Consider the following 13,678-nt stretch of genomic DNA (forward strand, 5'->3'; position numbering starts at 1 on the left):
TGTGAAGTAGTCAATAAGCCCAACACAGTAACAAGTCTCATATGGAGACGTTACTGGGCCCGCTTGAGCAAATCAATGACCAGCGGGAGGACAGTGACAGTGACAGTGACATGGTGCCAGGGATCGAACCCAGGTCCACTGTGTGGCAAGTCAAGGACCCTCCCCACTGTACTCCTGCCTACAGAGAGGCATTTTTAACTTGGTGCCAGTTTGCCACAGACCTGAACATCGGAATATTTGAATGCAGTTTCTATTTCACAGCTAGCAAACGGAAGTGATGGGGACTGCCTATGTTAGAGCCCTTTGTTCCTTATAGACTTACAGACCTGTGTGTCATCTTTCCCCAGGCTTGGGAGACAGTGAGGCTGGAGTACCTGGAAGGCGGCCCGCTCACCTCCTCCTACAGGCAGAAGCTCATCGACTACTTCACCTCGCAGCTCAGGTAGCGAGTTCAATGTGCTCCCACACTGTGCTCTGCACCATCGTCAGCGCTTCCTGCCTTACCAGTTCATGTATAATAGACTCAGTTAGTGGGCCAGAGCATTAGGCCCACTGGACTGGAGCATATGCTTGGCATAGAGAAGGCCCCAGTTTGACCCTCCAGTCCGAGTTCTGCCCAATGCATCAGTCAGGCATGGAGTAGTCCCTAAGCACCCCCTGGTGAGCTACACCCCCCACACACACACCCCCAATAATGGAAAAACAGAAACAGGAAGCAGGGGCTGGAGAGATAGTACAGGAGGTAGGGCGTTGGCCTTGCACAAGGCTAGGGCCAATCCAGCTCTGATCCTTGGCACCCCATATACTCCCTGAGGTCACCCAGAGTGATTCCTGAGGCAGAAGCTTGGAGTAACTCCTGAACATCACTGGGTGTAGCCCCCAAACCAAAAATGAAACAGGACCCCGAGGGATAACACAATGGCCTTCAACACATTCTTTGCATATAGGACACCTGGGTCTGTTCCCCAGAACCACATGGCTGTTGAGCACTGCTGGAAGTGACTCCTGATTACAGAATAGCTCCTAAACACTTTTGGGTGAGACTGAAAAAATTAAAAATAATAACAACCCAGGAGACTTTGGTAGATGGAGCCCATGCTTTGCAGGCAGGAGGCATGGGTACAATCCCCACTGCGTGATGTCCTGAGAATCACCAGGAGTGACCGCTGAGCTCTGAGCAAGGAGTAACCTCTGAGCACTGCTGGCTGGGGCCCCTAAACCAAAAACAAAAGAATTTGAAGAATTGTTACCAGAGGATTCAGTGCTATTCTGTTAATGTCCAGAGTGTAAAAAGTGATTATGCAAATAAGCTTTTTAATATGACACAAATATTTGCATGTAAGTACAATCAATGCAAAACCAACTCTCATTTTTTATTTTATTCTTGTGGAATCGTTAAAGGTTCTGTATGAATCTGTGTAGCCCCAAGGGTATGGATTTGCGTGCTCTGAGGTTTTGAACAATGAGATTTTAGGGTTTGGCGTGGTTCTGAATCTCACGCCCTGTATTTTCACAGTTCAGTCCTGTTTCTGGGCTGGACCTCGTTTTCTCAGAGTTAAGTGCTGCTTAGAGTCAAGGACCCACTGTCACTGTGGGGGCCCTCCTTTAGTCAGGCCCCAGGGTCTGATGACAGGTCCCTCCTCTCTGAGTCTGGACAGGTTGTGTCTGAGACTTATCAGAGACCATGTAGTGGGTCTGAGTGTTGAGGCCTGTGAGAGAACACGTGGCTGTGGGTCTTATGATGTCTGGGGCCTGTGAGAGACTGTGGTTGTTAATTCTCATGGTAGCTGATACCTGTGAAAGATTGTGGCTGGTGGATCTCATGTGTTTGAAGCCTGTGAGGGACTGTGGCTGATGGGTCTCATGGTGTCTGAGGACTGTGAGAAACTGTGACTGGTGGGTCTCATGGTGACTGAGGCCTGTGAGAGACTGTGGCTGTTGGCTCTCATGGTGTCTGGGGTTTGTGAGAGACCCTGGCATGTGTGTCTCATGGTGTCTGGGGCCTGTCAGAGACTATGACTGGTGGGTCTCATGGTGTCTGGGGCCTATGAGGGGGCCGTGTGGCAGGCAGGTGTGATGCGTGTCCCTCCTCTCTCAGTCAGGACCGTGTGACTTGGAGGAGCGCTGACGAGCTCCCCTGGCTCTTCCAGCAGCAGGGGAGTAAACAGAAGCTGCACGATTGCCTCCTCAATCTCTTTGTGTCTCAGAACCTTTATAAAAGGTAAGAAACTGAATTGAGAACAGGTCTGGGCTGTTGTTTACCCCAGCACTGCATATGGTCTCTTGAACACACTTCAGGAATGGCCCTGAGAACAAAGCCATGAGTAAGCCACGTGGCCTCAAACACCCCCAAGGGAAAAAAAAGTTAATTGTGAATGAAACTCCTAATATATCTTACCTAAGAAAATTGAAGTGCAGATGATTTTAGATGCACTGTAAATCAGTAGGAAAAGGTGGGTTAAGCCATGGGTTGACAATTCACAGTTTCCCCCAAAGTCAGTAAATAATATAGCAGATTATATTTTCCAGTGCCTGTATCAGTATCTTCCAGCTCACCCTTGTGCAGTGTTATGTCACCCCAGCTTTTGCTTGGGTGGCCCCTTTGGCCTCCTTGATGAATAGGATATGGTGGAAATGCTGATGTAACAGTTGCAAGTGTTATTCTTACCTTAATGATTCCAGTTCCAGCTTCTGGCCTCTTGGGAGCCACCCCTTCTGTTAGAAATGCAGTTCCCACCAGTGGTTTACCCCACAGACTCTTCCTGCTGCTCTGAGAATGGCTGCTGTAGAACCCACAGGCTGGTGCCAATTTTTCTACCTAGGGTTATTTTGTCGCATACAGAAACCAAAGCTTCTATGGCTGCTCATGTCATTGGGCACTTGTGTTCTTTCCAGATGGCGGCTATTGCAAACAGCGCTGCAGTGAACACAGTGTGTATGTGTTCTTGGGGGTTATTGCTTTTGTGTTCTAGGGATAGATGCTTAGCAGTGGAATTGCTAGGTCAAACGTTAGATCCATCCCTAGGATTTTAAGAAATGCAGCTTTCAGGACCAGAGAAATAGCACAGTGGGGTGTTTGCCTTCCACATTACCGACCAGGCGATCCCGGCATCCCATGTGCTCCCCCAAGCACCATCAGGAGTGATTCCTGAGGGCAGAGCCAGGAGTAACCCTTGAGCATCACTGTTTTGGGTGTGATGCTCAAAAAAAAAAAAAAACCAACCAAATAATAAAACAAAACAAAAGAAGAAATGTAGCTTCCCATAGCAGCCAGATCAGTTTACACACACGCCTCTGTCCCCCAGTATCTGAAGGTTCCTTTTTTCTCCACATCCCACCAGCATTGCTTCTGGCCTTTTAATTTAGGCCACGTTCACAGCTATGAGTTCTGTTAATCATTTTGACTTGCATTGAAGAGTTTATTTCCTTGCATGCCTTTTGGCTATCTGCATATCCTCTTGGAAGAAGTGGCTATTCGACTGTGGAAAAAATGACCCTTTTTGGTAGGGAGACCTCCCAAGCAGTGTTGGGGGGCCCAGGCCAATTCCAGCCCATGTGGGCCTGAAGTCTGGAGCTTGGACCCCGTGACACACATCATCTGCTCATGCTCAGAGGTGCTGGCGGCCGTGTTCCGGATGGCCGTGTGGAGCCCAGGCTCCAAGGGGGCCTCAGGCAGTGCTTGGTGCAGAGGACTGAGCCCAGACCTCCTGCCAATGAGCAGAACTCCAGCCTGGTGGGGTCTGGAAGAAGGTTTTTAAGACCATGTGCAAATTGCCAGGACATCTACTTCCCCCAGCCCACCGCCTCCCAAAAGGAAAGGAAAAAGCTTATAGCTTCTGTGCTCCTGAAGCCAGGCCTAGAGAGACCTCCAGCTCGCTCTGGGTCTGGCACTGGCTTTGATGCCCGCGAGAGCCCACTGCTCCGTGCCCCCGTCTCCCAGGCCTGCAAGCCTGATTGCGCAGACTCACAGGTCTGAGCTTCCAGGCAGGACCAGCCTTTCTGGCACGGAGTCTCTTCTGCTCTGTTTGAATTTGCCGTGGCCAGAAACACTTTCCCATGGGCCAGGCTTCTTGCTTCCTCAGCCCCAGGAAAGGGGTTTTCTATCTCACTTAAGAACATAGGGGCTGGAGAGATAGTACAGTGGGTAGGGCAGGCGCTTGCCTTGCTTGCACAGCGCAGCTGACCCAGGTTTGATCCCCGGCTCTGCAGGCGGTCCCCTGAACCCCACCAGTAGTGATACCCTGAGCACAGAGCCAGGAGTAAGCCCTGGGCTAAGTGTAACCCCTCCCCTCCCAGGAAAAAAACAAAGACAGGTAGTCTGCTTTCCACATCAATAAGTGCCTCATCAACTTTGCTCCCAAGTACACGTGTGAGTTCATACCTTTTACGTTTCTTTTTTTTAATATAGGAGTACTGCTATTTATTCAGCCACTGATTAGCTGATTGAATTGGGCATGAACTCCATCTTACTTTTTTTTCATAGTTTTATTTATTTTTCATCTTATATTTCGCCTTACACGCGGCCAACATGGCCGACCCGAGTTCGATTCCTCCGCCCCTCTCGGAGAGCCCGGCAAGCTACCGAGAGTATTCGATATGCCAGACACAGTAACAACAAAGTCTCCAATGGAGACGTTACTGGGCCCGCTCGAGCAAATATTTATTTATTGAATCACTGTGGGAGAAGTTACTAAGCTTTCAGGTTTAAGTCTCAGTCAGTGGAACTGGCCCTTTCCTCCCCATCCCAGCGAGACCGCGAGTCGCCACCTACAAACGGCCTCTCTGGCTCCTGATCAAGCTGATTAATGGCCATGATCCCAGAGACTCAGAAACAAATCTCGAAACCCAGCGGCTTTTGGCAGAAATGCCTCTGGACCGCATACATGGCCTTGGCTCCAGAGGCAAAAGGCCTTTTACGTTTCTGATCCTCTGTCCTGGCGGATTCCTCGGACTTCAGGATCATTCTTGGTTTTCCCAGCTCTCAGGTTTGCTCATCTAAAACAAACAAGCTTATTTCTGTCAGCCCCACCCCGGGGGGGAATACACAAAGGCAAGGGCCTGGAGAGAGGGCACAGTGAGTAGGGCATTTGCCTCAGGTTCAAACCCCGGCACCCCACAAGGCCCCCTGGGCCTGGCCTTGAGCTGTCTTTGAGCACGGAGCCAGGCGTAGTTAGCCCTGAGCACTACCTGGTGTGGCCCCCAAACAGCTCAGCTCCAGACAGCTCCAGCTGCTTCTGCAGTTCCTGCCACCCCAGTGACTGCTGCTGAGAATCACGTGGGGGTGAACTCGCCAGCCGAGTGCTCTTGGGAGCTCTCTCGAAGGATGCCTCAGGATGAGAGAGCGAGTTCCTTCACCCGTGGCCCCTGCCTGCTAAAGAACAGCTTAGAATTCTTTTTTGGCAGGAGACTGGGGGTGTTTGGGTCACACCTGGAGATGCTCAGGGGCTACTCCTGGCTCTGCACTCACACTCTGCACTACTGTCGGTGGTGCTCGGGGGACCAAATGGGATGCTGGGGTCGACCTCATGCCTGCAAGGCAAGTGCTCTCAGCCCAGTGCTAGGGCTCAGGCCCAGGGATGGTGTGAATTCTTGCTTTGTCTCTCGCCTTGTAGCACTTGTGTCTCACTCGCTGTCACCTGTTGACACAGGGGCCACTTTGCCGAGTTGTTGAGCTACTGGCAGTTTGTGGGCAGAGACAAAAGCACCATGGCCGCAGAATACTTCGACTCGCTGAAGCAGTACGAGAAGAAATGCGAAGACGAAGAGGGCCTGGTGTGCCTGGCGGGGCTCTATGAAACCCTGGGGCGCTTCCTCAAGGACCTGGGCCTGCTCAGTCAGGTAAGGGCAACCAGTCCTCTGGAGTCCTGGGTCACACAGTTCCCCTCCCAGGCCTTGAGATTCGGGTCAGACTGGGGCTCGGTGGTACAGCCCAACCTTGTCTTCTGTGAGACCCTGGGTCCAGTCCCCGACCCCTGAAATGAACCCACGGCAGATCGGGGGTATTTACCCTTTCACTGGCTTTTTTGCCTTCTTCCTACTGTGCCCCCAGGCCGTGGTTCCCTTGCAGAGGTCCCTGGAGATTCGAGAAACCGCTCTAGACCCTGATCACCCGAGAGTAGCGCAGTCCCTGCACCAGCTGGCTAGCGTGTACGTGCAGTGGAAGAAGTTCGGGAATGCGGAGCAACTGTATAAACAGGCGCTGGAGATCTCGGAGAACGCCTACGGGGCTGACCATCCACTCACGGCTCGGGAACTGGAGGCACTGGCGACTCTGTACCAGAAGCAAAATAAGTAAGATTGGAGGGGAAGGGCGAACACCCTGCTTCTAGGAAGGGACTCTGTCCCGGATACTGGGCGGTGCAGCAGGCCTTGCCCTGAGCTCTCCTTGCCCTAACTCTGCACTCTCTTGAATGTCCATGTTATTGGGGGTTGGGGGTGGGGAGATTACTTCATGGAGTAAGCAACAAATTAGAATGACAAGATGCTCCTCTGTGTGAAGATGTGTAAGGAGGGTGCTCGTTCTCTGCCTTGAGACCATCTCTGCCTCGTGGTCCTGAGGGCATCACTCATCCCCTGTCCTCCAACTCTCTGGGGTCCACTACCTTGGAAATTAGATTTATGAAATGCAGCCATTTCCTTTCCCCCAATTCCTTATACCTGTTCCTTCTAGAAATAGTGCCGTGTTTTACAACCACTGGGGCTTTTGTTTTACTCAGTAATGATCGCTAGCACATGTGTTTTATCTTGGATTGAGTTTTTCTTTCTCTCTTTCTTTTTTTTTTTAAAGATATGAACAAGCCGAACATTTTAGGAAAAAATCTTTCAAAATTCGTCAGAAAGCCACCAGGAGAAAAGGCAACTTGGTAATGAGATTTCTGTTTTAAAGCAAAGAGGACACAGCATCTTTGAATATCTTAATATTGATGATCAATCACCTGTGTTTAAGACCTTTACATTTTTATGTGACTTTCAGAAAAATTACGAATGAGTATTTTCTTATTTACTTCTAATATATTCTTTAACATTAGTGCATTACTGAGTACAACTCAGTAGACTTAAAAAGTACATATAATCACTTTGCCAACTATATATGTATCAAGTCACATTAAACTCACACAGTATTATAAGTCGGTTGTATCTCAGTGAATACTGGGAGCAAAAATAGCTTCAGGTGGAACACTACAGTTGATTTGGAGGCTGAGTTTAAAAGATGAGCTTTAAAGCTATTGCAGTTCTTTATAAGGCTGGAAAAGGGAATGAAAAACTTTAGATTTTGTTAGATCCTGATACAAAGACATTTGTCTCCTGGATTACAAGAGAGTATTGTTTAATTTTTCCAAGTTGTTGATAATATGTAAATATTGCATGTTTGTCTTTAATACCACATGCATTTTATGGAAATACGTTGTACACGTCAGGTGTACAGCAAATTTGATATTATTTGGTATATTTATTTATAACGATATGATTGATGTTCCTCTATCTTATCGCATAATTACCTTTGTGTGTCCAATGGAGACAATTAAGATCTAATCTGACCAGTTAGAGGATGAAAACTCCTTTTTATTTTGTTTTGGTCACACTTGGCAATGCTCAGGGATTACTCCTGGCCCTGCACCAGGAATTACTCCTGGAGGTGCTTGGGGGACCATATGGGATACCAGAGATTGCACCCAGGTCCGCTGCGTTCAAGGCGAGTGCCCTCTTCTCTGTACTGTCGCTCCAGCCTAAGAACTCAGTATTAACGGCTGCCTTTATTCTGCACATCGGGTGTCCAGGGCCTCGTCTACCATGGCAAATGCTCTGGGCTCTTTTAAGTTTCCGAGGCCTGAAGGTTTGGCTGTGGGAGAGACACATCCCTGCCGTTTACTCTGACTGCTGATTTGGGTCCCATTCACTTTGTAACCTGTGGCATCACCCTGCTCCCCAAATAGTTTTGACTGAATCTGAGGACAGGCAGCAGCGAACGGATTTTCAGCAGCCACTAGACAACTCAGTACGAGGAGTCTCATGGCATGAAGGGTGTCAGGAGAGGAAAGGGCGTTACTCCGGCCGCCCGAGTCCTCTCGGAATTTGGGGCTGACCACTGTGCTCTCTCTGCCACAGTACGGCTTTGCCCTGCTCCGCCGGCGGGCCCTCCAGCTAGAGGAGCTTACCCTGGGGAAGGACACCCCCGACAATGCCCGGACCCTCAACGAACTAGGTGTTCTCTACTATCTTCAGAATAACTTGGAGTGAGTATGGGGTGGGCCCCCGGGGCAGTGCCCACCGGTCTTGGAGATGCATTGTGGTGAGACATCCACACCACGAGGCCATTGCGATAAGGGAAACGGTGCTGGGGCGGGGCGGGTGGGGGGAGGAGAGGAATCCTTTGGCTAAGACCTGGGCTCTTCCTGCTGTAGGAACTTGAAAGTTCATCTCTCGTGGAGTTTCCCATCACTTCCGACTTGAGTTTGTGCTATTGTACGTGAGACCTCCCAGAAGAAACTGGGGAGTAAGAGAAGGAAGCATGTCTGTAGATGGGTCCTAGTTTTATTCTCCAGTTTGGTGTTTTAATACTCAGACTTTCAGGGAAAGGAATGTTTGGTATATACTTGGATGTCAGAAAACTACAATGGGGGAGATCAGGGAAATGGAGCAAAAGATTTTGCACATTTCTCAATTTTAATTTTTTTAATTTATTTTTTCTTAATTAAAAAAATAACTGCAGTCGAGCTAGAGAGATAATAACAGGAAGTAAAGGGCCTGCCTTGGGCGGGGCCAATGCTGGTTGAACTTCCCAGGTCCTCACACCACCACTAGGGGTCACTCCTGAGCACCGCAGGGGTGGCCCCAGAACTCCCTCAAATTAAAAACAAAAAAACAACTTCAGGGATTGAGAGTGTAGCTCAGTGGTAAGCACTTGCTTGGCATGTGTGAAGTCCTGGGTTCCATTCCTGGCGCCATAAACAGATACGGGGTGGGGAGCGCAGGGAGGGGAGACACGGAAGGGAAGAAGATTGAATGCCACAATCTTTGGAGTTGGGTCTGATCTTTTTTTTTTTTTTTTTTGCTTTTTTGGGTCACACCCAGCAATGCACAGGGGTTTCTCCTGGCTCTGCGCTCAGGAATTACCCCTGGCGGTGCTCAGGGGACCATATGGGATGCTGGGAATCGAACCTGGGTTGGCCACGTGCAAGGCAAACGCCCTACCTGCTGTGCTATTGCTCCAGCCCCAGGTCTGATCATTTTAAAGGTAGCACTGCACTGTCCTCCCACTGTTCATCGATTTGTTTGAGTGGGCCCAGTAATGTCTCCATCGTGAGACTTGTTGTTACTGTGTTTGGCATATCGAATACATCACGGGGAGCTTGCCAGGCTTTGCCGTGCAGGCGAGATACTCTTGGTAGCTTGCCAGGCTCTCCGAGAGGGGTGGAGGAATTGAACTCGGGTCGGCTGCGTGGGCTGTGTGCAAGGCAAACGCCCTACCCACTGTGCTATCACTCCAGCCCATTATAAAGGTATATTCTGGAAAAAGTTTGAGTCTTTCTTTTAGGAGAAACTGAGACAATTATCCAAATACTTTAGGTCCTCAAACTTTGGGAAGCTTTTCCTATTTGGAAAAGAGACGAAAGGGATGAGGGGCAGGAAAGAAGGGAAGAGGCTATCGAGCTGAAATTTTTGTCTTCACTGTCTTGGATTTAAGAATAAAAACGCACCAGCCAGACCAGAGCCGTGGCTTCATGGTGGAACGTATGCCGCATGTGTGTGAGGCCCGGGGTTTGAACCCCAGCGATAAAACCTTCAGTTCTCTACCTACAGAGGGTGGGGTTCCGACTTCTAGAAAACAAATGGCCCATTGGACTTTTTTTGTTTGGGTGTTTTGTTCCTAGAACAGCTGAGCAGTTTCTGAAGCGTTCCTTAGAGATGAGAGAGCGGGTTCTGGGCCCAGATCACCCAGACTGTGCGCAGTCTCTGAACAACCTCGCGGCCCTCTGCAACGAAAAGCAGCAGCACGACAAGGCGGAGGAGCTGTACGAAAGAGCCTTAGACATCCGGAGGCGAGCCTTAGCCCCCGATCACCCTTCCTTGGCCTACACCGCGAAGCACCTTGCCATTTTGTATAAGAAAACGGTGAGTTTCCCCAACGCTGCATGTGTTTCATGGTCTCTGAACCGAATCAGGAAGCTGGGAGGAAATGCTTCTCCATTTTTTTCCTCAAAATTTACTTTTTTAGGGCTGGAGAGACAGTACAGTGGGTGGAGCTCTTGCCTTGCATGCGGCGGAACAGGGTTCGATCCCTGGCATCCCATATAGTCCGCGGAGCCAGGAGTAAGCCCTGAGGATTGCTGGGAGTGGCCGCCAAACAAAAAGAATTATGCTTTAGGGGGGCTGGGGGGGGGGTAATACAGTTAGGATACAAACAGCACATGTCTCAGGTTTGATTTCTAGCATCATTATGGGATCCCGAGTATCACCAGGATGGCCCGAGCACTGACTGCTGACCCTTGGGATCACTAGGAGTGGCCCCCAGTCCCTGGACACAAGCTTGAGAGTCCTGCTGCCCCCAATCCCTTTACTTTCTAGTGCAAAACTGTATTTGTGAAATGACTGTAACAAGACTGTTTTTCGCTTTAAAAGTTATTATATTTCCCTTCTGTACTTTAGGGGAAACTGGACAAAGCTGTACCTTTGTATGAGCTGGCGGTGGAAATTCGGCAGAAGTCCTTTGGCCCCAAGCACCCCAGTGTAGCTACAGCCTTGGTGAACTTGGCTGTTGTCTACAGCCAAATGGTAGGTTCCTCCGTTTCTGCTCTTGATTGCAAGAATGGCTTTCAGGTATGAAACCCACATAAGCAGGAGTTAGATATAGACCAGAAATTTCCAACACTTCCTTTGTGCTTCAGAAGTTATCGATCTTACACTTGTAAGTTGGCCCCTTCCTTGCACAGTGAAGTACCAGTTCTTAAGTGAAATATTTCAAATCCAGGTTCTTTCTCCTGTCCCTTACCCTCAACCAGCTTCCTCCTGTGCTGCCTTTAAACTGTCTGCCTATGCTTGGGAGAAATAGACGTGGGCCTCACTGGGCGGTAAAGAAACAGGTCTGTGCTTGTACTCAAGGACTCAGGCCAGGCCCAAGCCTTATGACTCTGACTTTTTTTGGGAAATCGACCAGCAGTGCTCAAGGGTTACTCCTGCTCTGCACTCAGGAATTATTCCTGGTGGTGCTCAGGGCACCATATGGGATGCCGGGGGTCAAACCCAAGCTGGCCACATGCAAGGCAAGCACTGCGCCCCTTGTGCTCTCTCTCTAGTCCCCATTTCTGATGTTCTGCTACACTGATACTCTGGCTATGACTATTCAAACATGAATCAGTGCAGCCACCCTTTGAGAGGACAAGAATATTTTCAAAGTTTTTTTGTTTGCTTCTGGGTCACACTCAGCAGTGCTCAGAGCTTACTCCTGACTCTGCCCAGGGATCACTACTGGCAGGGCTCTGGAGACCATATGGGGTGCCATACATCAAACCTGGGTCAGCGGCATGCAAGGCAAGCATCCTACCCATTGTACTATATAGTTCCAGCCCCACAAAAGTGCTTTCTAAATAGGCTGGTTGATCTAGAATACATAACTAACTTTAGAAACCCTGTCTGTCCAAGTGTGCAGTTTCTTTTTATTTTATCAGAAAAAACATATGGAAGCCTTGCCATTGTATGAACGAGCATTGAAGATTTACGAAGACAGCCTGGGTCGAATGCATCCTCGCGTTGGAGAAACATTAAAAAACTTAGCTGTACTTAGGTAAGAATGATTCCACTTTGCTCATGCAACCAGGCTCCCTTTTAGAACAGCTTTAGCTGAATTCATTGTAGAACTCAATTAGGCATATTTATTCCTATGTTTTCGTAGGTAAGCAAGGGAATTTTTGGTTTCTTGGCTTTGTTTACTTCAAGTGATACTAAACTCTTACCTAGAATAGAAACCATTCAGGATGCAGAAAATGACTTCCTTTTAAGTTCCCTGTATCCATTTCAACACGGTCTTAATGGTGTAAGACCCGCGCATATTCCCCTGTGGTACAGAAAGAGAACAGTTGGATATTCTCCTGCACGGGTCTGCGGGGCAAACACAACTTGTTTTTCTGTATAGCCTAACATTATTTAAAATTATGAGGTTACAGTTTCATTTTAAGAATTTTTCTTTCAAAGTTATGAAGAAGGGGATTTTGAAAAGGCCGCTGAACTCTACAAAAGGGCAATGGAAATCAAAGAAGCAGAAACATCCCTTCTGGGTGGAAAAGCTGCTTCCCGACACTCATCCAGTGGAGACACTTGTAGCGTAAAAACCACCCATTCGCCTAATGTTTTCCTTCATCAAGGACCAAGGTAATAGCAGTCATGACCTGTCACTGAAAATGCACCTTAAGAGAGAACAGAATGAGAAAGCATGAGGAAAGTTAGAATTTAAAACGTATTAAAAGGAAATTTTATTTTACACTTGGCATTTCCACTGTGTATAGTATTTGTATGAAATATCATCCATAAAAATTCCCACTGTGTAGAATCTTTATATGAATCTGACTTCCCCTGTGTCTATTTCCACTGTGTATGATACTTGTAAGAAACTGTATTGGATGATACTGATGTTTAAGTCAGGCATGTCAGTGTCAAGATGTTTAAAAAAAATTAACTTTGCAGTTGCACAGGATCCAAGGAGGAGGATCCAGCTGATCCTAAAGTGGAATGAATGGATCCCGAGAGGTCTGATGTGCGTGTGGAGCTGGCAGACAGCAAAGACGGCGCTTCGGGCATCCCGTTCTCCCTTCATCTCTCCAGAGCGATTCTGGCTTCACCATTCTTTGTCCTGCCTTCCCAGTATTAGCCTGGTGCAATTCTCTACCTCAAAGGAAAGTTCCAAAGGAGTAAGGGATGTTTATGAAAGGTTTCAAACCATTGTGTCCCGCAAAATAAACTGGCATCTCTGACTCTGAAGAATAATTCGAGCCTTCATTGCACAGACGGGCTTTCCAACTCTCTCAACACTGCTGCTGTATGTATGGGCATAATGAATGAAGTTGTTCATGCCGCGACAGGTCGACTTCTTTGACCTTTCCCCAAATACGGACATGAAATTTTCCTACACCTTCTTAAGTGGACTAAAACTGTCCCTTTATTTAGCTCAAACTCAATAGGCTGCCATTTTCTACTGAAAAAATATTTTTATAAATTTTATAAATGCTCCCATATTTGGGCTATTGTTTTTATGTCATTTATGCACTTATATATAATAAAAATTCAATATTAATACTTGTAAGAGTCCTACATGTACAGAAGATAAACAGTTATACTTCATGATTTGAGAAGTGCAATTTCAAGTTCTCGTTTTCCTACTGCAGTCTACCAAAGTTCTATTTAGAGAACTAAGAAATATGGTGAGAGCAGGGGAGACAGCTCAGAGGGCTGGAGTCCCGTGGGAGGCCCAGCACTGTGCTGACCCTGAGTTTTGCCCCACCCCCCAGCATCTGAGCACCATTGGGTATAGCCCCTATTAAAAAAAAAATAAAGGGCTAGGATGTAACTCAGCAACAGAACATTTGCCTTGGATGGGGGGTATCCTGGGCTTAACTTTGGCTTGACACAAAATTTTAAGGTTAGAATTATGAACAAGATCTCTGCGTGTACTTGACATTCTCAAATA

The 13,678-nt window shown here is 48.1% G+C and overlaps 1 protein-coding gene across 1 annotated transcript in view; it reads left to right on the forward strand.

Moving 5' to 3' along the window:
• The window catches only part of NPHP3 (nephrocystin 3), a 42,451-nt gene extending 30,081 nt beyond the window's left edge, over positions 1-12,370 (forward strand). Inside the window, exons 18-27 of the mRNA XM_056129678.1 lie at positions 348-442; positions 2,099-2,221; positions 5,649-5,838; positions 6,050-6,291; positions 6,788-6,863; positions 8,107-8,234; positions 9,873-10,113; positions 10,648-10,773; positions 11,667-11,782; positions 12,190-12,370. Of these exons, the coding sequence (XP_055985653.1) occupies positions 348-442; positions 2,099-2,221; positions 5,649-5,838; positions 6,050-6,291; positions 6,788-6,863; positions 8,107-8,234; positions 9,873-10,113; positions 10,648-10,773; positions 11,667-11,782; positions 12,190-12,370 (1,518 nt within the window). The remainder of the gene's footprint in view (positions 1-347; positions 443-2,098; positions 2,222-5,648; positions 5,839-6,049; positions 6,292-6,787; positions 6,864-8,106; positions 8,235-9,872; positions 10,114-10,647; positions 10,774-11,666; positions 11,783-12,189) is intronic.
• The last annotated feature ends 1,308 nt before the right edge of the window (positions 12,371-13,678 follow it).

The sequence above is a fragment of the Sorex fumeus genome, unplaced genomic scaffold, assembly GCF_029834395.1.
Source record: "Sorex fumeus unplaced genomic scaffold, SorFum_2.1 ptg000072l, whole genome shotgun sequence".
NCBI lineage: Eukaryota > Metazoa > Chordata > Mammalia > Eulipotyphla > Soricidae > Sorex > Sorex fumeus.